The 22,695-nt window shown below is 38.0% G+C and overlaps 2 protein-coding genes across 9 annotated transcripts in view; one reads left to right on the top strand and one right to left on the bottom strand.

The window, feature by feature from the left end:
- LOC104419224 (microtubule-associated protein futsch) overlaps positions 1-6,882 on the top strand; it is a 33,019-nt gene extending 26,137 nt beyond the window's left edge. For all 8 annotated transcript variants that reach the window (XM_039302052.1, XM_039302054.1, XM_039302057.1 and 5 more), the window contains 10 exons: positions 22-75; positions 177-659; positions 759-851; positions 953-2,092; positions 2,197-2,316; positions 2,416-3,456; positions 3,564-3,686; positions 3,840-5,030; positions 5,386-5,595; positions 5,854-6,882. In XM_039302052.1, coding sequence (XP_039157986.1) covers positions 22-75; positions 177-659; positions 759-851; positions 953-2,092; positions 2,197-2,316; positions 2,416-3,456; positions 3,564-3,686; positions 3,840-5,030; positions 5,386-5,595; positions 5,854-6,567 — 5,169 coding nt within the window. In that variant the 3' untranslated portion in view covers positions 6,568-6,882. The remainder of the gene's footprint in view (positions 1-21; positions 76-176; positions 660-758; positions 852-952; positions 2,093-2,196; positions 2,317-2,415; positions 3,457-3,563; positions 3,687-3,839; positions 5,031-5,385; positions 5,596-5,853) is intronic.
- A 3,417-nt stretch (positions 6,883-10,299) lies between these two features.
- LOC104419226 (pescadillo homolog) lies at positions 10,300-17,165 on the bottom strand. Its single transcript, XM_010030822.3, has 13 exons — positions 17,014-17,165; positions 16,776-16,861; positions 15,733-15,981; positions 15,520-15,645; positions 14,673-14,757; positions 14,466-14,576; positions 13,944-14,037; positions 13,512-13,777; positions 12,420-12,527; positions 12,202-12,323; positions 11,018-11,237; positions 10,675-10,893; positions 10,300-10,580 (listed from the first exon to the last, which is right to left on the bottom strand). The coding sequence occupies exons 1-13, from the start codon at positions 17,035-17,037 to the stop codon at positions 10,491-10,493; spliced, it is 1,800 nt and encodes a 599-aa protein (XP_010029124.1). The 5' UTR covers positions 17,038-17,165; the 3' UTR covers positions 10,300-10,490.
- Between the last annotated feature and the right edge of the window lie 5,530 nt (positions 17,166-22,695).

The following is a 22,695-nucleotide window of genomic DNA, read 5'->3' on the forward strand; positions in this document are numbered from 1 at the left end:
CATTTGCCACTTGTCATACAGATGACTGACGAACATATGAAGGCTCCACTGCTTGAGAGCTGCAACATCAGTGAGGTCAGTGTGTGAAAATAATTATATCTTTCCTTGAGAATGCTTACAGGTTGCTATTATCTTTTTGCCATGAACATGATAATATAACTTTATTTGTAATACAGAAGAAAGAATCAGGCAAAGCATTAATTGAAGTTACTGAAGCAGCAGATCAAGTTGAACTGGCAAAAGCGAGACATGCAGATAATGAGGAATTTCAATCCAGTGAAAGCAAGATTCATGACAGGCTAAAAGACAGCGTCTCTGTTTCAAAAACTGAAGATGCAACCAAAGACGTTGAGAAGGAGATCGTTACTGAAGCCTGTACCACTGATGAGTTCAATGCCACAAGTTTCATTACAGTGCCAGAAAACACAGAAATCAAAATTCCCACAGAAGAAGCATCTGGCTTTGTGTTAAGCAAAAGTGCAAATACATATGAAATTTTTTCAGATGTTCAAGCAAAAGAAAGTTCCATGGGATCAGAGGATTCTGAAACAAATGGTATGCAAGGTGAGGAAGTCGTGGCTGATGTCAAGCCTGAAGAGAAGCATGAGGATGCAATTGAAGCAAATGATATGTCTCAGAATGCAATCACTAGTGAAGAGGTATGAAAAAAAGTTTGATGACCATTTAGTTGGTCCGTGAACTTCCCATTTAATTACCTCTTGTCCACTCAGTTGGTCATACATTAAAATGTTGTCCAGGTACTTGACAGTCATACAAAGGCAGGTGTGGAAGAAAACGAGACCAGGGAAGGTGACAATGCATCATTACTTGGGAGCTGCAAAATTAATGAGGTTAGTGTGAGCACAAACAGGAGCTTTCCTTTAGAATGCTTACATGTCGCTTTCATCGTTCTATTGATAAACATGACAATATAACTTTAACCGTTGAACAGAAGAAAGATTTTGGCCCAGTAGTAGCTGGAGATACAGAAGCAACAGATCAAGTTGAAGAGGCAGAATCAGAAAATGCAGATAATGAGGAGATTCAAACCAGCAAAAGCAAGACAGATGACAAGCTAGAAGACAGTGTCCTTGTTTGTAAAACTGCAGATGCAACCAAAGACATTGGAAAGACGACCATAGAGGAAGTAGATACCTCTGATGAGTTCAATACCACAACTATAGCTGCAGCAGAAACAGAGATTGCTATGCGGGTGCCTCAGGAAGAGGAGACTCGTGTAGGGACATCCACAGTGCCACCAGATATTGTGACAGTTCAAAATTCCAATGCAGATGATTTTGAGAGAATTGGAATGGTTTCTGAACTATCTCATGATAGCAATTCTACAAATGACGAAACAATTGATGGAGCAGAGAAAACATCAAACAATGAAAAGCTCGGCTTGGTTGAAAGTGAAGTAGAATCAGAACGAACTGCCCACCAAGTAACTGTACCCAAAACTGATCAAGGAAAGACAGTTTTAAGAGAAGAAACAACTGCTGATCAGACTCTCTCAGAAAAGAAACCAGAGTTGCTAGTTCAGACACCCGTGTTTGCATCACTTCCAGGAGGAGGGGAGGAGAACATAGAGAAGGTTGAAAATGTAGAAGGAAATGACAAAGTGGCAGGAGAGATGGAACTAAAGGAGAATCTAGAACTGTCTTCGTCTGCAGAAAAGACAGATACAGAATGCTTGGAGAGGAGAGAGACAAGAAATTCTGGAGTCACTGAATTAGAGATCTCAGCAAGTGAAAGTACACATGATACAAATGAAGATGAAAAAGAACAGAACACTCATGGTGAAGCTCTAAAAGCAGCCCCTGAAGAAAAAGAAAAGGAGACAGAACTTGCTGATTCTCCATTGAGTAGTATTAAAAACAAAGAACTTAGCGGAACATATGAGAAAGCATCTGATGTAATGTTCAAGACAAGCAAAACTGCACAAGGTGACGTGCCAGAAGTTCAGACAATGGAGACCTTTGAAGAATTGGAAGGTGGTGAAATTCAGGATGTGAACTTGGAAGCAGTAGCAATTTCAGAACCTGCAGAACAGAGTGAGGATGCAATTTTAGCAGACAATGTCGAAGAAGAGGTATCAAAATACATTGAAAGAAAAGAATGTTCATGAATTTCTTTTTCATATTTGAGTCGCGTTTTCACAGCTCATTCTGGTAATGTTTGATATTGTGCAAATAGATGCGAAATGAACAAGAAAAGGCTGATGGCATTGAAGAGATAAACGAGCAAGAGACTACGAAAGATGTCGATTCAAAGGAAACTCATGGAACAACGCCTGGGAACAGCATAATCAATCAGGTATGTTGTAGCATAAATGAACCTTTTTTCTTTTCTTCAAACTCATGCTGCTACTCTTCTTCTGCTGGAACTTTATGGATAAAATGATCTGTTGTACAGGACATGCACACGGGCTCCGAATCAGCAGGACAAATAACACTCTGCGATGAGCAAACAAATGCAGAAATGCCAGAGATTGAGAAAAATCTAGCTAGCAAAAGTGAATCATATGTCCCAGTAGCATTGGAAAAAGAGAACATACTGAATGGAGGTGGTATCTACATCGCACAAGCCAAAGATGCACTACAGGATTTTGATGTCACAGAAGAGATCAAAGAGGAAGCAGGCAGTTGTTTTGACAAGACTGATACTGCAGCAATGACCTCTCTGAGAACAGAGACCGGCATGCTTGCAATCCAGCAAGATGACAAGCCTGTGGAGGCATCTCCTCCCGACTTAGAGGGACCATCACCAGAAGCAACAGAGCCTGGTCTAATTCTCAGTAGCAAAAATATTGACAAGGAAAATCTTGAAGAGACCTCTGCTTCCTCTGTTAGTCAACTATCTGATACAGAGATAGGGAATGCAACCATTCAGAATCCACATGTAAGTGAGTCCAGAACCAATGTGGTGGACGAAAATGACTCCTCATTGTTTCTGGCAAAGAAAGAGGGTGAAGCAGCAACCATGGATGAGAATTTCGGAGAAAAGAGCTTAGATGGAGAGATGGGGCAGAGTAATGAGAATAAAATATCGACAGGTGTGACAGAAGTGAGCTGTGAAAAGGCAGACTCCATAAAGCATGCGGATACTGAATTCGAAATCCAAGCCAATCGAGTCACCAAGGACACATGTGAAGAGGACAAGGAAGGAAGCAATCAAGTTGAAAATCTGAAACCAGACCTTCCAGAAGAAGAAAGCGAGAGAAGATCTGTGAGTGCTGCATCAGCTGACCTGGGAGACGTGGGTACTTTGGCAGTCAAAGTCACAGAACCTAGGGGAGAAGTATCAGAAATTCAAGCACATGAAATTTCTGCAGAATGCGAGGCTGTAAAAATTGAAGATTCAAAGGAAGAAGCTGATGATTTGAAGCCTGAAAAACATTGTGACATTGCAACTGAAGCAGCTGATACTCTGAAGGACGAAATTATTCATGAACAGGTACAAAAGGAAACCTGGCAGAAACTTCAAGATGCTCTTTTCCATATTTAATAGTCCATATTTTCTTATAGCTGTGCTTCCATTTTGTTCTCTTGTCTGTCAAACAGGTGAATATTGGTCCAGGAGATTCAGATGAACGTGAAAACTTGATGAAAGAGCATCAGGTCGAGGAGAATTGTGACCAAAAAGAAATTGTTGCTGTGTCACCTGGGAACCGTGCAATCTGTGAGGTCAGATTTGGCATAACTGATAATATATTTAGACATGCTATTTTACATGAAAAAAACTGTACTCCTGCTATAAACCAACACCCAAAAAAAAAAAAAAAAAAAAAATTCTTTTCCCCCCCTGTTTTTGTGACGTGAGGAATTATCTGTACACAGGAGGGAGATTCCAATGCAGTATCAATGGAACATATAGAAGCATCATATTCAACTGAAAAGACCAAAAGAGGAAATTCGGATGTTGAGGAAATACACAACGGTAAATGTGATGCACAAATCCAGGAAGTATTGCATCAAGAAAAGATACAGGAAGAAGAAAATTGTGGCTCTGTTGCCCCAACTGAGCATGCAACCAAAGATAGCGAGGAGCTAACAAAGGAACTGGATTCTTGCTATGTTATGGTTGACGCTGCACCAAAGACATCTTTAGTATCAATTCCCAGCTCCTGTCCTAAAGAAGAAAAGCCTGTAGATGACTCTGGTACTGGCTTTGACAAGGAATTGCCCAAACAAGTAGAGACTGAGACTAGTCTATTCGATGGAAAAGGTGAGACACAGCTTGAAGAGGAGCGTTTAGCTACGGATGATGAGAATGTGACTGCTGAAAATCTGAAGGCAGATGGATTGGGGAGAATAACAATTGCTTCTGAAGCAGTGCTAGGTTCCAGAGATCCAGGTATGGACGTTATTGATGCAAGGGAGGAAACAACTGCAGAAGAGCTGGATGTGAGCGAAAGCAGATCTCATTGCCCCGAATTAGTTCAAGAAGCAGATGCAACATCTGACCAGAATACATCAGCAAAAGAACCGGAGGTGCAAATTCAGACACCAGTCTCTGCATTGCATCAAGAGGAACATAAAGATGTAAGGAAACAAGACACACAGAATGTGCAAGAAACCGAAACTGTGCCATTTTCCTCAGCAGCTGAAGCAAAGGAAGAAATCTGGCAGAAGGAAAATAGACAGTTCGAACCTCCAAAAGTCCATTCTAGAGGCAGTGAAACCATACAGGATGACTTAACTGAAAAGTACAATGAATGTAGCAGTACACAGGATGAAGGTTGGGAACCTGAGTCTCAAAATGAAACCAAATGCACTGATTTTCCATCAGACAGTGAGAAACTCGCGGTTCTAACAAGTGCAACTGAGAGTCATGAGCAAGAAGTTTGTGATGACTTGGTCAAATCTGCATCACAGGTTAAAATTCAGGAAGACTTTAATGAACCAAAGGACACTAGAGTTGAGGAAAACCAAGTCTATGAGTTAGCACGTGATTTTAGAGCTGAAGAGAAAGGAGAGGAAACATCAAAAGCAAATGAAACCTCACAGGGTGAAAACACCGAAGGGCAGGTATGATAGAAAATTGAACCAACGTAAATACTATTATTCATATGCTAATTAGACAATCTGTGAAGTTACACGTGTTTATGCTAATTATTAACTAAGGATGAAAATAAATCAGACTGTTGAACAGCTTGAAGATATTGACAGCCGCCCTATTAATCAAGAAATAACTAATGGGAGTTGTGAAGAAGATAAACTGCATCGTGAAAAAATTGTAGAAGGGAAGATACATAACACATTCCACAGTGAGGCTAAAGAACTTTAATTTCAGGCTGTCAGCAACTGAACCAAACTCAATTTATCCGTCCTTTGCAATATTCTGTGTGTATCAAGCTTCAGCCTTTACGCATTTCCTTTTCAGGGCAAAAGCAAACACAGTGCAGTTGAAGATATTGCTCTGAAAGAGTTTGACAAGGTGCATTTTGAAATGGAGACAGTAGATAAAAACTATATAGATGAAGGTGAGGGAAAGATCAGTTCAGAAGGAGTAACTGAATCAGACTTCAAGGACCAGCACAGTAAAGCAAACTCTGGAAGCAGCGCGACAGATGCCCTAGCAATATGTAACGAAGTAAGTACCAATGAAACCTCAACTCATTCCCATAGCATAACATAATACGATGTACCAATCAACAAGTTATGAGACCTTGCTCTTGAGATCAACCTGTCCCATAGACTGCCAATTCCCTAGAAGTAGAATTTGCTCCTTGGAAGGAAAGAAAATGACTTGATCGTCAAATCTCAAGAAAACATTAATAAGAGAGTCAGGTCTATTAACTGTGGAAAATATTTAGGGGATAATTGACATTCTTTCACGTCTCATGTCCAGGAATCAAGTGTGGAGAAGACTCAAGAAGGAGACAACTTGGATCTTGAAGAAGTAAGGGAAACCAATCCAGTTCTTGAACAGAAAGAGTACGCCTCAATTGCCATGCCTGAAATGCCAGTTTCAGGGGAAGCATGTCTGAGGACGACTGCAGATGTCACACTAACAGAAGGCAATGAAGACAGATCACCTGCAGGGAAGGAAAGAAATATTGAAACCATTCAAAACTCCGAAGCAAGCAATGTTGAACTTGGGGATCCTTCAAAAGCTGATCTTGAACTGAAAGGAATTGAATATGGAGGAGAGAGAACGTGCAGTTCTGATGCCAAGACAAGTGAGGAGGAATTGGCAAAAGACACGTCTGTTGGCTCATTGACTGACCTCTTAAGCAATATCCCCCAAGGCAATTCACCAACCACTGAGCCTTCGTCTAAAGAGAGAAGACCAACAGATGAACCGGACATTGTGCCACCTCAAGAAGTGAAGAGAGAGGAAGAAAGAGACGAGCATGAAGAAGATGAGCATGAAAGGACAGAACAAGGACATGATGCTCCAGTCATGGTGGAAGCTTCCAAAGACATCGATGTCAAGGTGCCTCATAAGAAATCCCATAACATACTATCAGGAGTCAGCTCAAAGGTCAAGCACTCGATATCGAAAGTGAAGAAAGCCATAACTGGTAAATCTTCTCATTCGAAGGCACATTCACCAAAGTGAGTACAACGAATCCCAGCAGTGGAAAAGAACCAGAAGAAGAACCCTCTTCAGGAGCAAACGGGCATTGTATATGGTCATTTCTGCAGCACAAACATTGTCTGCGCTTCTTCGCCGCCCAAGTGTGTTTACAATTAGAATTAGTGAGTGCTCCCGTGTACAGCTATGAGATTGCAGGTTGTTGTAGTAGCGTGTATAGCCATGTGTGTTTACGCAAACATTATCTGCTTCTACGCAGGCTTGAGTTTGTTTACAACCAGAGTTAGTGAGTGATCGCGCAAACAGCTTTGAGTTTGCAGGTCGTTGTTTTACCATTCATCTTCATGTTCTCTGTTTTTTCTCTTGCATTGATCTGTATGTGTTTTATAAGCAACCGAACTAGAGCTCTCGCTGAAGCTAGCATCCATGCAGATTCGACTCCGAAGAGAACGACGAAATCAAGCAGGGATCGAGCAAGGATTTTAGGATTTAGAAGATGAGGGAGAAGGTACTGACGCGGGAAAAATACCAAACATCTCGTCAATCTTTAGAAAACGTTGGCAATTTTCGCCAGGCATTGATAACTAAATTCTAGATGGTAACAGTTTAGCGTAAGGAAATCAGTTTTTCTTTTAATAATAATAATAATAATACCGGCATTTGTTTATACTTCTATAATTACCAATTATTCTAATAATCTATAATCTGCAAAATAAGCTACTAAACTATTTAGGGAAAATTATCTTAAAATTTCTAAACATATTATACTTTTGTCAATTTAGTTCTAAACCTTTTAATTTTGCCAATTGAGTCCTAAACCTTTCAATAATTTGTCAATTGAGATAATCTAGCCAATTTTAGTTGGAATTCGCTGACGTGGATGCCAAATGTCTTACGTGGCATGATTGGTGCTATGGATAAAACTTATTATTTTTTAAAATGTACTTTTTGAATTTTTTAGTTATTTTTATATTTTTAATTTATTTATTTTTCTTTTTTCCACTCTTCTTCCTCTAGTCGGTCTCCCAACCTCGGGCGCCAGAGGCCACGACTAGTGAGGGTTGGCCTAGCCTTAGGCCAGGTTGCCCTTGTTAGGACGAGGAGCAACCTCACTGTCCTCGGGTAAGGCTCGCCCTCGCTAGAACTCAATGAAATGTTTATTTTGGACCATAGTTCGCAACTATTGGTAACTCTGGACCTTGCATGAAACCCACGTAATCAATCAATCCATTATTGTATGGATGATGCAAGTGAGTACTTCTCCAAGCCTGCTTGGAATCTTTCAACTTAGGTAATAATCCATTCAATTAAATATTTCATTGCCTAATTTGACATCAATATTGAATTTGATTCCTTCACTGTACTTCCTAATTGGCAAATGGCAATGGCACATGATATACTTCCTAATTCCATTGCCAACATGATGTACTTCCTAATTTTTGTACACGATCTTTAATTCTATAGATAAGACTTTAAATGGAATTATTAATTATGTGGGTAATTCAAAATAGATATTTTTATAGAAAAGGAAAAAAAGTCCATCAGCAAAGCATAAAGAAAAAAAAATGAATAATACACGTTTGCATTTTCTCAGATCGATCTGGGAGCCGACTTCTCACTCTATGGGTGCGAAATCGAAGGGGGCGAAAACATAATGAAGAGCGGAGGCCGCGATCGCGCGAAGCCATCCTTCATCCCTCTCGTTTCGCCACCGATCATTTGCCCCTTCATAAAGGCTTCTACGATATCTCATTCAACGATTTTTGAACTGATTTGGCTCTTCATAAGTAGCTCTCCTCCACCAACGTGTCATGGTCAATAATTTGCCCCTTCATAGACAGCACTCCTCAACCGACATGTCACAGGTCGATCAGTCACAAGTCGATCGTTTTGGTGTTTCCTAACTCGTGCAGCCTTAGGAATTTGTCGATCATTTTGGCGTTCGCTAACTCGTATGATCTTATGAATTTTTTCCCAATTCAGCTTTACTCACGCACACTTGATTCACGAATTTCTTCCCAATTTAGCCTTACTCGCTCGCGCTTGATTTACATGGACCATAAAAAAAAAAAAAAAAAAAAAAAAAAAAAAAAAAAAAAAAAAAAAAAACTCTAGTCAAGACTTATGAACAAGATAATATAATTTCAGAGAAAATGTCTATATATATATATAAAGCTAACTATAACCATAGATTTTCGCTTTGATCTAACGGTGAGGTTTAAATCTCCGGTAACCATTATAATTATTACGTAGATGTATAATTACTATATTACCCTTTTACAAGGAGTATTCTAGGTCACCCTAGGATTTCAAGAATTTAGGTAACTTACTCATGGATGAACCACGGTCCTTTGTTTGGAAAACTTTTGGAACGCATCAATTTATTGGGTCGTGACAGACACATTCAAGAAGACACGATAAGTTATCCAAGTCCAAACCCCAAAGCACATTTTACCAAACAGCTGGAAGTAATTCTGAGGAAGTAATTCTGAGGATTTCAAGAATTTATGCCAGCGACCGCATACCCCGTCACCGATGTATAACGAAATCTGACCCTGGGGAAGTAATTCTGCACCTCACAAGGAAGTTGATCATCAGCAACATGAGCTTCGCGGTCGATGGGATCTTAAAAATAACATGGAAGGTCGCGCGCGCGTGGTAGAACCCGTGGTGACATCCAGCCCAGTCGAAGAACTCAAGGCAAGGAAGCACGCCGCCGTGCCTCCTCATCCTGAGATCGAGGACGTCTAGCGCCGGACAACCCATTTTTCGGTGGAAGGACATCTGCACTGGCCGGTTGGGTTCAATGGTTGGAAAACATATTCAATAATGATGCGTCTGATGATACTTTTATTCATGAGAATAATTTCTTTTCAGAAATAATTATTTTTTATTTTTATTATTTAAAATAATTTTTAAGTAAAACAACCCGTTTAGTAATTTTACAAAATTTTAATTCTCCAAATAAAAAAAGAACATGAATGTATTTGATATGACCATAAATTTTTTTAACGTAAAATTTCTTTTAATTTTTAATAATTTCTTTGAGATTTTTTTTCTTTTCTCTTTTTCTCTCTTCTTCTTTCTCCTCTAGCCGGTCACTGAGTGAACGGCGGGGACAATGAAAAAGAAAAAAAAAAAAAATGACTTATTTATAAAAATTGTTCCTGAAAATAAGAAATTATTTTTTTTACTTTTTATTTTTATTTTAAATCTATTCCCTCCCACTTTTCTATTTCGAAAAATAAAAAAATTAACTGATATTACTAAACAAATTTATATATATATTTTTATTCTGAGAAGCAAAAGAACCAAAAAACATAGAAATAGAAACATTGCAATGCAAATCCTACGATAGTATGCAATGTAATCTCAATAAATCGAGCCGAACTCTAGAATCAAAGTGCGTACAGATTCAATGACTTTCTCTCCATTTTTCTACCACGTGTTAATTGCTTTTTAGCTGAAGCCAAAATGTAATTTTTTTTTTTTTTTGAGCAACGTGAATATTTTTTGTTAAGTCATTGAAAAATATTTAAAAATTCTTGCTTAAACAATATTGATTCAGAATCATTTCTTCTAAAGTGAAAGTTTTGCAGCAAAATCGTCGATTATATCATATATATGTATATAGAATCTATTTATTTCACCAAAAATAAAAGAAATTTAAAAATATTTTTCCCAAAATAATCATTTATATCATCTATAAAGAAAATTAAATAAATGAAGCCTTAGCCACAGCTAAGTCCATTCCCAGTAGCAAGTTGAACAACCCCGCTATCAATCAGCTTTCAAGAAGAATATATTTTACGCATTTTTATCATATCCATACTTCTGCAAAATTTTAGCCAATACCTTTAATTGGCGATACACTATTCTTCCAACAGATTAAAGCACGATACACAAACATCAAAATAATCCCAAAAAGCTGAAATTTCTGGGCCGAATTATTTCGCCTTTGACGTCTGACCTGCTTCATTTTTCTTCTTCCGTTCTTTAAGAAGATCGACATTAGCTTGCTTCCGTTTCTTCCCTATCTGCATAGAGCAAGGGCCGAGTGTCATTGCATGAGAAAAACTACAGATAAGCCAACAAATATAACAAGGAAATGCAGCAAACATTATAAGTTACCTCAATGGCTTCTAAAAGCCTCCTCTTCTTCCGTGACATCACAATCTTCGCCATATTTGCGCCATCTTCAGCAGTTTGTTCCAGATCAGGAACGGATTCCTCCCTGGCTTCTCCACTTGCTGCATTGCTCTCTGTGTTTCGATTGATCATGGATGAATACGTGGCTCCCTCTATTTCCATTTTTAACTCGTCATGATACTGTTCTTTCAGAGTTTCCATCTGCATTGACAAGAATTTATGAGTTTTGACAACTTGTGACAAAATCTACAGTGTGAACTCGTCAAAACAAACAGTAAAAATGCTACACTAGAAAATAACGATCAGCCATCAAGAGATTGAATACCTTCCGCTTCTTCTCAGTAGCTTCCTTTGCCTCAGCACGGTCAATGATCCCTTCAACCAAGAGACGCTGAGGATCTTCCAAGTCTTCTTTTCCGGTGCCTGGCATTGGAAGAACCTCATTTCTGGCAGCAGCCTGCAAACGCTTAATGGTCTCTGCATATTCTGGCACATATCCCTCAGCTTCATTATTGACAAAAGGTGACAAGTGTGGTGGAGGAACCCTGCTCGCAAAAAATGACGTCAAATGCTAGCGAACGATTCAATAAAGATGCAAAGAGCCTATTAAAAAAATAAAAAAGCTGAAATTCATCAATTCCAAGATGTCCATCCAACTAATCTAGAGCACTAGGCAGGACTGTGCAACGCACAGGACCATATTATCAGGAGTTTTGAGTAGATATTCTGTAATAGCCAGTGCAATGAAGGCAATGGAAGATAACAAAATTATATTTAAATAACAACAATTAGCCTGAGAGGTGATTAAACAAAAACAGATGAGGTTATTTTCATACATGCAATATCAGACCAACAAAAGTTTTCTAAGAGTACCTTTCCGAGTTTGGGGTAAACCTATCACAAAATCCTATAGCTTAGTCCAAATAGTTGATAGAAATTATTGGTCAAATGTAATCTTCCTTATTTTCAATGATCGAGTAGAAATTCTAATATAGCAACAAGCCCCTTTACTTTTGTTGCTTTTTCCTGAGAAGCTTACTATTTTCTTTCTTTGCATATACTATATTACAACAATCACCCTTTAGCCTTAAGTCAAGTGCATCTATACCATTGGTTGGAGTAAATCTGGCACTGACATCAAATGAATCAATTTAAGCACATGGCTGGCTCCATTGCAGGCTAAACCTCATAATATTTCACATCTAGCAAGTTTTCGAGAAGGTTCCCATCTTATCCATTTAAATTTATGTCGAGTCCCAGGCTCTGTGGATATATTCTGAAGCGCAACTCCAACATGCTAATATTTGCAGCACAGCATTGGCACGTCATGCAGTTTTTGGCAATCATGGTGAGTACCAAATACTCGATAGATAATATGGGAGAGAGAGCAACAAATAATTTGAACACCAATTTAGAAAGGGAAGGAAAAGAAAAAACAAATTTTGTTAGAACATCATGACTTGGGAGACAAAAACAATGGTCAGATAAATTAGAGCATGTCCACTTTACCTTCCCACCAGGTAACCCTCAGTTGGCAAGATAACTCTTGCATTCACACAGTCGTATATCCATTGAGGCTGGACATACTCTCTAGAAAGAAATATATGACCTTGAGTCGGTCTATCAACAATCTGCACAGCAAATTGCAATCATTAAGCATTGAGATACAAAAAGAAATAAAAAAACATAAGGAGAAAACAGAACAGTTGGGAGCATTAATAGGACACCTGATGGGTAATGCTCTGATCAGCTTCCCTATACGGAGCCCCATCTCCCTCCCAAGAAACAATACCTCCAAAAGCAGGAATAACGAAAAGCAAAGACTCTCTAGGAACCTGAATATCATATAAATAATTAATAGAAGCGGGTGCAGAATGACTAAAGGTCAGGCATGAAAGATGAACCTAAGATGAACACTGATCAATCCTTGAGCAACAATATAGATGCATGTCAAGAACATATACTTTCCTTCATCACTGTGACAAACTCAAAAAGAATTAAGATCTAAAATCTACCATGAATGTTGGTTTACATAATATTTTTATTAAACATTAGCTCTCACATCCACTGGAAACTATTTCAGTGTCCACAACATTACAAATACCACACTATCAGCATGCAAAACCAGTACAAGCTGGAAATTTTAAATTAAACAGAGGCTACTATCCTATAATAGGAAGATAATCATGTTAGTGAGGGCAGCATGCTTCTTGTCATAGTCAAAAGGATGGACACGAAAGGTAACATAGATACAACATGGTAATATATGCTGCATCACATTAAACTGGGCATGATGACGCAATTAGTGCAAAATGCAGTCACCACTTGAACCTCGTTATTCGATTTTAAATAGCACAAACGAACCATGCAAAAGAAAAATCCAAATGTAAAAACTCAACAGAAGGAATATTTCTGATATTTTACTGTGCAGACGCAAAATATTTTGTCTTTTTCTCAAATAAAAAATGAAACTACTCTATACACCACCCATAGTGTATTCCACTCATTTTCTTGGCACAGCTTGATTTTTTTACATTTGTTTTATTTCCATGAGTTAGGAAAGCACACACCATGTTCACTTCTTTTCTAAAGGTCACATAATCCACTTCCTTCACACTTTCAAAGATGAAAACATCGAGTTAGTACTTCTCCCTCCCTATCTATTAAGAAACGGAAAGAGAGGCACTTTCAATTTCTAGCAAGCAAATCTGCACTTCCACAGAATATCATATGTGAGGAGACAACAAGGTTTATAGGTAGGATATATGTAAGGACTACCAACAACAAACATCTACAAGCCAGCACAAAATTGAACTCACCTCACGACCCAAGAAGAACTTCATATCCTTGAAGAGATTCTTACAGTCCTTCGTATCTTCATCATCCTCATCCTCACCAGCAGCATCCTCAACCAGGTGCATTAAAGCCCCAGGTTCATTATGAGGAAGCTGATGTTGAAGTTGTGCAAGCCTTAAATCAGATTCATCATGCTGCTTTTCATTTTCTTGACCTTCCACTTGGTCAGATCCAGAGGCACGGGAGGATCTAGTATTAGCATCAAGATATCTTGACAACGCATAAAGTTCTGCACGAGTTTTTGAGCTAATTATTATCTCAACAGCGAAAAGTAAAATACCAACAGATGACTGGGAAAACTATGGCCTAGGTACGCAATAAGATTCTCATAAATAGAAGTTCCACTATTCCCCACAGATAGCCAATACTATTTATTTGAACTTTAGAATGAATACCTTCAGCTAAAGCCTCCAGTTGGGGATCCAGAATTGGTGGATACTTAACATTGATTGAATGATAAAGCTTGAAATTCGTAAAAGCTAGAAGAGTCTGCAGTAATCAAATGACAAGGTCAAAAAGAGAGACAGAAAGCAGACTTAATAAGAATGTAGATTATTGTTGCAACCAGAAATACAAAACAAACAATTAAAGGCAATAACCACCTGGCTACCATGACCCTCTAGCTTAAAGTAGAGTCATATCTTTAATTAATGTTCTCCTCAGCACAGAGATACCGACATTTTTATCAACCTAGAAAGAGGAAATTCAATCTATGTACATCCAGATCCACTCTAGTTGAATCAGTTCGTAACAACACACCTAAATCCAATCTAAATGATGTATATATGATTCTTATACAAGACTCTAATTGATGAAGCTTCTTAGGTCGAATTATCAGAAAACAAAAGGGAATAACACCACTTTATGTCATCAGCTAAACTAGAATAGGAGGTGAAAACAGAAGCTCAAGATACAACCTCATAAAATTCCAAAAAAGTTAGCATGACAGAATAGTCCACATCGTCAGGCAGAACTTGCTGCAAGGCATGAGGTGTTAACCATGTGATCTTCTGACCATCGACTTCAGCCTGTGCAAATGAATTATCGCGAATGTAGCCTTGCTCAGTAAGAATTTCATGCAGCATAAGAAGTAATACGGTCGATCAATAAGTAACCTGTAGTACCTGATAATATATGCCTTTCACAGATATGAAGACTTTTCTGAGCTTATGAGTTCGAGCAATATAAGCTTGCCATTCATGACTCAACCTAACAGTGAAGAATGAAAGCATATTTGATCAAACCAGAAGTGAACATTAATCATTGAAGAAAGACATTAACCTAGACTGATAATACATCCCAATATGTGAACCTCCACTGTTATAACAGGAAAAGTGAGATTTCAGCTGACTAATATTCCTATGGCAATCCTTGCCTAGAATTTTTTTGGATTGAACAACAAGAAGGCTATGGATTTATGTTTACTTATGTTTACTTAACTTGAGTAGTTTCTGAGTATAGTAATTTGGCAACGTTCCACAGTCTGGGGAAACTTAAACTGAGAAAAGCTGTGCCACCCTATTATTCTGTCCTTCAACACTTTTTCACTTCATCAAAGATTCAAACCACCCAATTGCCCAAACAATCATTGTTCTACAAAGTAAACATGGCATATCTCACAAACTTGCCCTCAATTTCAATTGCAATAGGCCTTTAATTAACCTTTGTGGCTAGAAATTTTCCTTTGAGCCCTAGATGTTCTTCATTTTCCCTTTCTTTTCCTTCTTGTAAGACGTCAAAACTTTTAGGATACATGTGATGCTATCGTCATTATTAGTCCCAGCTTCATATAAGTGATCAGGCTGCCCTGACCAGCCACATTAGAGAGTTTGGCATTGGAGAATTCACAAATTTACGCTTCCAGGAGGTGAGAAGTGGTTCCTTCTCTTTTTCCAAATATCATGCATGTGGAAAGTGCACACAACAGGGCTAGTAACAAGGTCATTGTTTTCCCTGAAAGTAGAAACTAACTTTCGACAATTATGGATGCGCTTCACTTCGATATTTTCCCGCTCCAAGGCTGGTAATGCCGCAAAAAGGTGCACCATGGACAGGCAGTCATCCAAGTCTCTAAGAGCGTCAACAAACTTAGGATACCTACATTAAAAGGGTAAGCAGCCAGTAAATGTCAGATGAGATATGAAAGCTACAATGGTAGATAACAGAAAAGCATATTCAACAAACCTCTCCAATATGAGTCTGTCAAGCGTGTAAGTAGGCTTTCGAGTGCGAAGACGCTCATAAAGATCCTTATTTCTCTTGGCCTGGGCTTTCTTAAGTTTCTTTTCGTAAGTCCGCATCTCCCTAAACTTTTCGAGCAATGGATCATGTTTGACAAACAAGATATCCTTCAAATGATAATAAGTGTGGTGGTTCCCCTTGACTTTCTTCTTAGGTTCCCGGGGAAATACACCTTTCAGGATGCATAGCCTCCTATAATTTCCAATAAGAAGAGAAAAAGGGTAAATCTCTGATACATAAACAAAGGACACGCATCAAAGAGAATTTTGTTTTTTTTTTTTAATCGACAGAAAACCGCAAGATAAAGTTTAACATCTCAAGAGTCTCTCTTGTTTTATGAATCAATGTTTTGAGTTCAACTTTTACATAAAAGATTTCACATTACGAGCAAAACCTCTGCAAGGTTCTTGATATTAAAAATTATGGTCTCATCTCCACCACATTGTAAGACAGCCATGGATTTATATCCATGAGAACATCCAAAAGCTTCAAACTTAGCTTGAAAGTTCAACAAGTGAGATGAGCACGGATTAGTCTGCTTCGAAATGCGTAACCAACGTAACAAAAATCACCACGATTTCATTGGCCAAGTTGTCCAAAGGACTACATCCGTCACATTCACTTACCGAAAGAAAATTTTTGAAAAAAAAAAAAGAAATTGATAAAACAATGAAGACAAGCAGCAACATTTACCATCGCATCCACCAATAAGCTTCAGTAACATACTAGAGGAGAAGCCCACGGAAAAATATTAAAGAACATCGTTAGCGCAACTCTATCGGCAAAAAAAAAAAAACAACCTAAACATTGAGAGATTCCGAGCATGTAAGATCAATTCATATCGGAAAGACAGATGCTTTAAATAAAGACAGGTTATGTCCTAAAACTATTGTTAGCACAAAGCAACACAAACCGCTGCCATCCTTTCCCCCATCTAGGTTTTAAAAAAAAAAAACACTAAACATCGAGAGAGAGAGAGAGAGGACCTGAAAGTGACGAGACTGACTTGGAGGAGCTTGACGGCTTGGGACCTGGTGACGTACTTCGCGACGTTGCCTTCCTTCTTCTTTCCCTGCACGCGGAGGGAGATTCGCAAAGGTGAAATCGCGCGGACTTGTCGAATCGACGGGCGCGAACCGCGACGCTAGAGGATTTCAAAAGCCTGCACGGAGATAGAGACGGGAGGAGGAGGAGGAGGAGGAGGAGGAGGAAGTCTCGACTCACCGCAGGCCTGTAGTGCTTCGGCATGGTCGCGGCGTTGTCGGCGCAGGGAGAGGAGAGGAGAAGCGAGCGGAGAGCGGGGAAGCGGCTGCTCAGAATGGAGCGGATTGTAGGGTTTATGTATGTTAGCGACGACCGTTAAAAATGAGCAAAATCCCAAAAATGAGCCCGAAGTGCTATCAGCCCAAATTAAATCTTCATTTCAAATAGCAATCTAAAGTAATCATAATTATTTCAAAAAAAGCCACGAAAAACCCCGAACTTTGCCCAAAAAGTGACACATTTACCCCAAACTTTTTTGTGACGTGAAAAACCCCAAACTTTGCCAACCGGCATATTTACCTCCCAAACTTTCTTTTGTGACACAAAAATCCCGAACTTTCGTTATGTGACATTTACCCCAAAATTAGAGGGCATTTTGGTCTTTTCATTTTTTAAAAAATTTTTAAAATTTTTTTACTTTTAAAATTTTTTTCCTTCTCTCTTTCCTCCGCCGGCCGGGGTCTTGAGGGTCGCCCGCCGGCTGCGTCGGACGAGGGTCACCCTCTCCGCCTCGGGCTTGGGCGGCCCTCGCCGGCGTCGGGCGAGGGCCGCCCTCGCTGCGTCGGGCGAGGGGTGCCCTCGCCCGGATCCGGCCAGGCCGGCCCGCGCCCGACGCCGGCGAGGGCCGCCCTCGCCCGTCGCCGCGAGGGCCGCCTTGGCTGCGTCGGGCGAGGTGTCCCCGCCTCGCCGGATCCGGCGAGGGCCGTCCTCGCCCGTCGCCGGCGAGGGCCGCCCGGCTGCGTCGGGCGAGGGTGTCCCGCCGCCGGATCTGGCGAGGGCCGTCCTCGCCCGACACCGCAATGGCCGCCCTCGCCGCGCCGGCGAGGTGTCCCCGCCTCGCCGATCTGGGAGGGCCGTCCTCGCCCGACGCCGGCGAGGACCGCCCTCGCCTTCGTCGGGCGAGGGTGTCCCCTGCCTAGCCGGCATCGGCGAGGTGTCCCACCGCCCTCGCCCAACGTCGGCGAGGTCGCCGGACGCCGCTTCCTCCTCGCACGGCTCCACCATGGCGGCGGAGGGAAGAAGAAGAAAAAAAGAAAAAAAAAAAAAGGAAAAAGGAAAAAACAGAATAAAAAGACAAAAATGCCCTTGATGGGGTAAATGTCACGGTTTGGAAAGTTTGGGGTTTTTCACGTCACAAAAAAAAAAGGGTAAATGTGTCACGGGCAAAGTTCGGGGTTTTCGTGGCTTTTTCCCCTTATTTCAAATAAGGGTCTTACCTCATTTGGTCCCAGCTAAGTATATTTTCATCTGATTCCTCTCTTTTTTTTTCTTTTCTTTTCTAGCTCGGCGACCTCGCCGATCACAAGGGAGGCCACCCCAACCTCGTTGATAGTTGTGAGGGGCAGCCTCCCCCGGGGCGAGATTGCGAGGGTGGCCCTTGCCCTAAAGAACTAGAAAAAGAAAAGAAAAATGACAATAACAAAACTACATTTGATTATTGAAAAATTAAGTCATTATTTAAAATACATATAATTATTTTGAATTCTTATTTGAAATAAGATTCACTTTATATTTTTATTTGAAATAAAATCTACTTTACTCTTATTTGAAATAAAATCTGTTTTGAGTTTTTATTTGAGAAAATGAAGCATTTTGGCCCTTCTTTGAAATTTTCTCAAAATGGGATCTTGCAACTTTTCTTTTCTTTTCTTTTCTTTTTCCTTTATTTTCATGGAAATCGATTTTCACTTTAGCTCCTTTTGAAAGGGGACAAAAAAAAAGGTGGACCCAAGGAACAATATTTATACACCCCATTTTATGTATATATATTAATATATAGAGTTTTTTTTTTTTTTTTTAAGTTACCTTTAAACTTGCTACTCAAATTGTAAATTGTTAAAATGTATCCCTCCTCGTTGAGACGGCGCTTCAGAATTAGGATATTGTGATATTCTTAAACAGGTTAAAAACAACAAAGAACAAGTTGTTCAGTTTATATCAAAACATTGGAATTCCACTCAGCAAAATTATTCGACAATCAAGAAGGAAATACTTGCTATAGTTTTATCTATATCAAAATTTCAAGGAAATTTATTAAATCAAAAATTTCTCTTAAAAATTTATTACAAATCAGCCAAAGACATTTTACAAAATGATGCATTAAACATTGCATCAAAATAGATTTTTGCCAGATGGCAAGCCATACTTTTAATATTTTATTTTGACATTAAATATATGAATGATTCAAATACCACCATATCCTAATTCTGAAGCATCAGTCTCAACTATTTTGAAAGTAGAAGGATACACTTCGGACCCAGCATTTCTTATGTTATTAACATAAATAATATCTAGAAAATGGATAACAAATATTATGATAAAAATCAACAATGAGTTTATTATTGAAACAACAGCACTCTTTGATACATGAGTTGATCTCAATTATATCAAAAAAGCTTGGTTCTTTGAAAAACAAGAATAAAATCAGCTTTGAGAAAACTAAATATACAATAAAATTACAAAATCTTAATAATAAAGGATCGAATATCCTATAAAACATATTTTCTTCTAGTAAAAAATATGAGGCAACAGGTAATCCTTGGAATACCTTTCATACAATTAATCCAACTTTTTACGGTTACTAATGAAGGCATTGAAACTCATGCTTTAAACAGAAAAATCACTTTTAACTTTATAACAAAACCACAAAAGAGAAGCCTAAATATTTTATAAGAACATTCTATTTATGAATAAATTGCCTTATAAAAGACAAAGAAAACCAGCTTGAATTCTTAAAAGAAGATTTAGAATTCAAAAGAATAGAATAAAACCTTATAAAGCCAAATGTTATGGAAAAAATAGCTTCCTTACAAAAACACATAGAAAAAACTATATGCTTTACCTTACCCAATGCTTTTTGGGAAAGAAATAAGCATATTATTGATTTACCCTACGAACATAATTTTTCTGAAAACAAAATACCCACAAAAGCTCGTCCTACACAAATGAACCAAGAAGTTCTAAAATTTTGCCAAATAGAAATACAATACCTCTTAAATAAAAAACTCATAAGAAAAAGCCAATCACCATGGAGTTGCTCTGCCTTTCATGTCAATAAAAATGCCGAACTAGAAAGAAGAGTTCCCAGATTAGTTATTAATTATAAACATCTTAATACAACCCTTAGATGGATAAAATGTCCTATACCCAATAAAAAAGATTTGCTAAACAAACTTTGTAGATCAAAAATATTTTCAAAATTTGACATGAAGTCAGGATTTTGGCAAATACAGGTTTGCGATGTCTCTTTGTTTCTTTTTCAAACCACACAATACAAATAAAACCCTTACTTATTATGAGCAAATTCTAGTGAAAACAGAATCGACAAGGTTCACTTACTTTGTTGACAAAAATAATACAGAAAATATCCTATACTCCACTATATCCATCAGTAAAGTCATACATCCTCACACTAGAGCTTCACCCCATACACCTAGAAAATTCCAAACTTGTTTCTATTGTACCAAGGATGGATTCATCATAGTTCAAGAGACATGAATCTCGTAAAACTAAGAGAATTGATGTATTAAGACATTCTTTTGTAAGAGGTTTAATTCCTATTTGGACTAGTCATATATAAATGTAATTGTATTTTTGTTTATGCTTTTGGATGGACTTTTTATTTAAAAGATGTATTTTTTCATAGGAATTAGAAAGATGAACATCTCTTTCTTTAATGGTTATAACATAGTCTAATTTTTTAAAAATTTCAATTTTGATTGTTTGTATATTTCCTTAAGTTGTATTTTAGGAATTTCCCAATTTTCTAGAGATTTGTTGAAATCTTTTATTCTTACTTCTTATTTGTGTATAGGACTTGGATCTGAGTCCATTTGTGATAGAGAACTAGAGGAAGATGTAGATCTTCTAATGTAAGTTCATACATGAAGAAGTCAATATTTTTTGAAAAGATGTTTTGGGGAAAAATTTTGATATTTGAGAATGAGGGGTTGCTTGTGGCATAATGACTACCTCATTCGAAATTCTTTTGTATTCCTTTTGTTTTTACGTAACAAGTGGGGAAAGATTGTTGCTTACCTCGATGGCATTAGATGGCTCTTTCTTTACTGTTTTTTGTAAAGACTGGACAAGTAACAATATTGTTTCTTTTGGTAGTATGTCGACTAGCTGATTAAAGGCTAGCATGGGTTTAAATGATATGGGTTATATTTTCAAAGGTGTTTGGTGTTGTTGTAAGAATGACTGGTTGTTTTCTGTCATTTGGGGTTGTCTCCAATTGAGTATGTTTATCTCAACGACTGATTCATTATCAAAGTCACTAGAGGGTTTGGTTAGGGTGCTAATAGTAGGTTCGTCCGAGTGTCTTTAATAATTAGTCCTTGAAATTTAGGAGTGTCTAGTATAGGAGCAGGTTCTAGCTTTGATTTCCCTAGGAGTTTTTTCTTTTGTTCTATGGCTTTGGCAAACTCTAGATTAAGGTTTTTTGGAAATTCAAAGGCTTTGAAAATGGGTTTTTTGAGTGTATCAACTTGTGGTGTGATGAGTTGAGTAGGATTCTGAATGGTGGATTCTATCATATTCAACTATTTTCCTATGGTAACCAAATATTGATTAGTATAATTGTTTTGTTCAATAACTTTGTGAGTGTAAAGAGAGTCTCCTTTGTGGAAGCCCTAAAAGGTGTAGCTGTAATTCACTATCTCCGTGTTGTATTTTTATTCTCCTAAGGGGAGGATGGTTGAACTCTATGGTTTCTCCATTATCAAGTTTCCACTTATAATGATGATCTAAAACAATTATTATTTTTGGTTTGAGGAATTGTTTTTCTAATCAATCAAAGAAAAATATATGGACTTCATATTTATATACGTAGTTGTAATATTTTTGTTTGATGTCTTTTGCTTTATCAGCAAATCCTTAAAATCAGTCTCAAGAGACAAACTAAAATATACAATACAAATTACCATAAGCCTTAATAATAAATGATCAAATGTCCTATAAAACATCTTTTCTTCTAGTAAAAAATATAAGGCAACAAGTAATCCTCGGAACACCTTTCATATAATTAATCCAACATTTTACGGTTACTAATGAAGGCATTGAAACTCATGCTTTAAACAGAAAAATCACTTTCAACTTCATAACAAAACCACAAAAGAGAAGCCTAAATATTTTACAAGAACGTTCTATTTCTAAAATAAATTGCCTTATAAAAGACAAAGAAAACCAGCTTGAATTATATATATTTTGGTGCTTTTTCCATAAGACGTGCAACATAATTGCCTATTCCGTTAGTGGAAAGAGTAGGACGACTAAACTTTTAATTTTTTTCAAATGAAGTCAGCCATTTTATTTTTCAATTTTATTTGACAGAATATGAAGATACATAATTCCGATGGCATTACGACCATCTAATCCTTGCTATCGTCTATTCAAAGTTGCTTGCTATTTTCTATTCAGAGTTTCGCTAGGTATCATCTTCCTCTATATTACATCGTGAATATCAATCTTATACTCCTTTTATTGAAGAGTTTATCTAAATTTTCTTTTTGGATTATAAAACTTGGTTCTTCTTCCTGTTACACGTATATGATAATCAGGCATAGCATTCAATGATTAAGCCTAAAAATAAGTGGGCAGCAAGTTATGGTAAATCCGAATTAGAGACTCATAGAAGTTCGC

The sequence above is a fragment of the Eucalyptus grandis genome, chromosome 9 (assembly GCF_016545825.1).
Source record: "Eucalyptus grandis isolate ANBG69807.140 chromosome 9, ASM1654582v1, whole genome shotgun sequence".
In the NCBI taxonomy this organism is placed as follows: Eukaryota; Viridiplantae; Streptophyta; class Magnoliopsida; order Myrtales; family Myrtaceae; genus Eucalyptus; species Eucalyptus grandis.

What these genes read in the sequence shown, in the direction of transcription:
- LOC104419226 (XM_010030822.3), bottom strand. Translation starts at nt 17,037, where the DNA reads ATGCCGAAGCACTACAGGCCTGCG. An exon ending in GACAGACTCATATTGGAGAG is followed by an intron (nt 15,646 to 15,732) that starts GTTTGTTGAATA and finishes CTTTTAATGTAG; the next exon opens with GTATCCTAAGTTTGTTGACG. An exon ending in CTACTGAGAAGAAGCGGAAG is followed by an intron (nt 10,894 to 11,017) that starts GTATTCAATCTC and finishes TTGTCAATGCAG; the next exon opens with ATGGAAACTCTGAAAGAACA.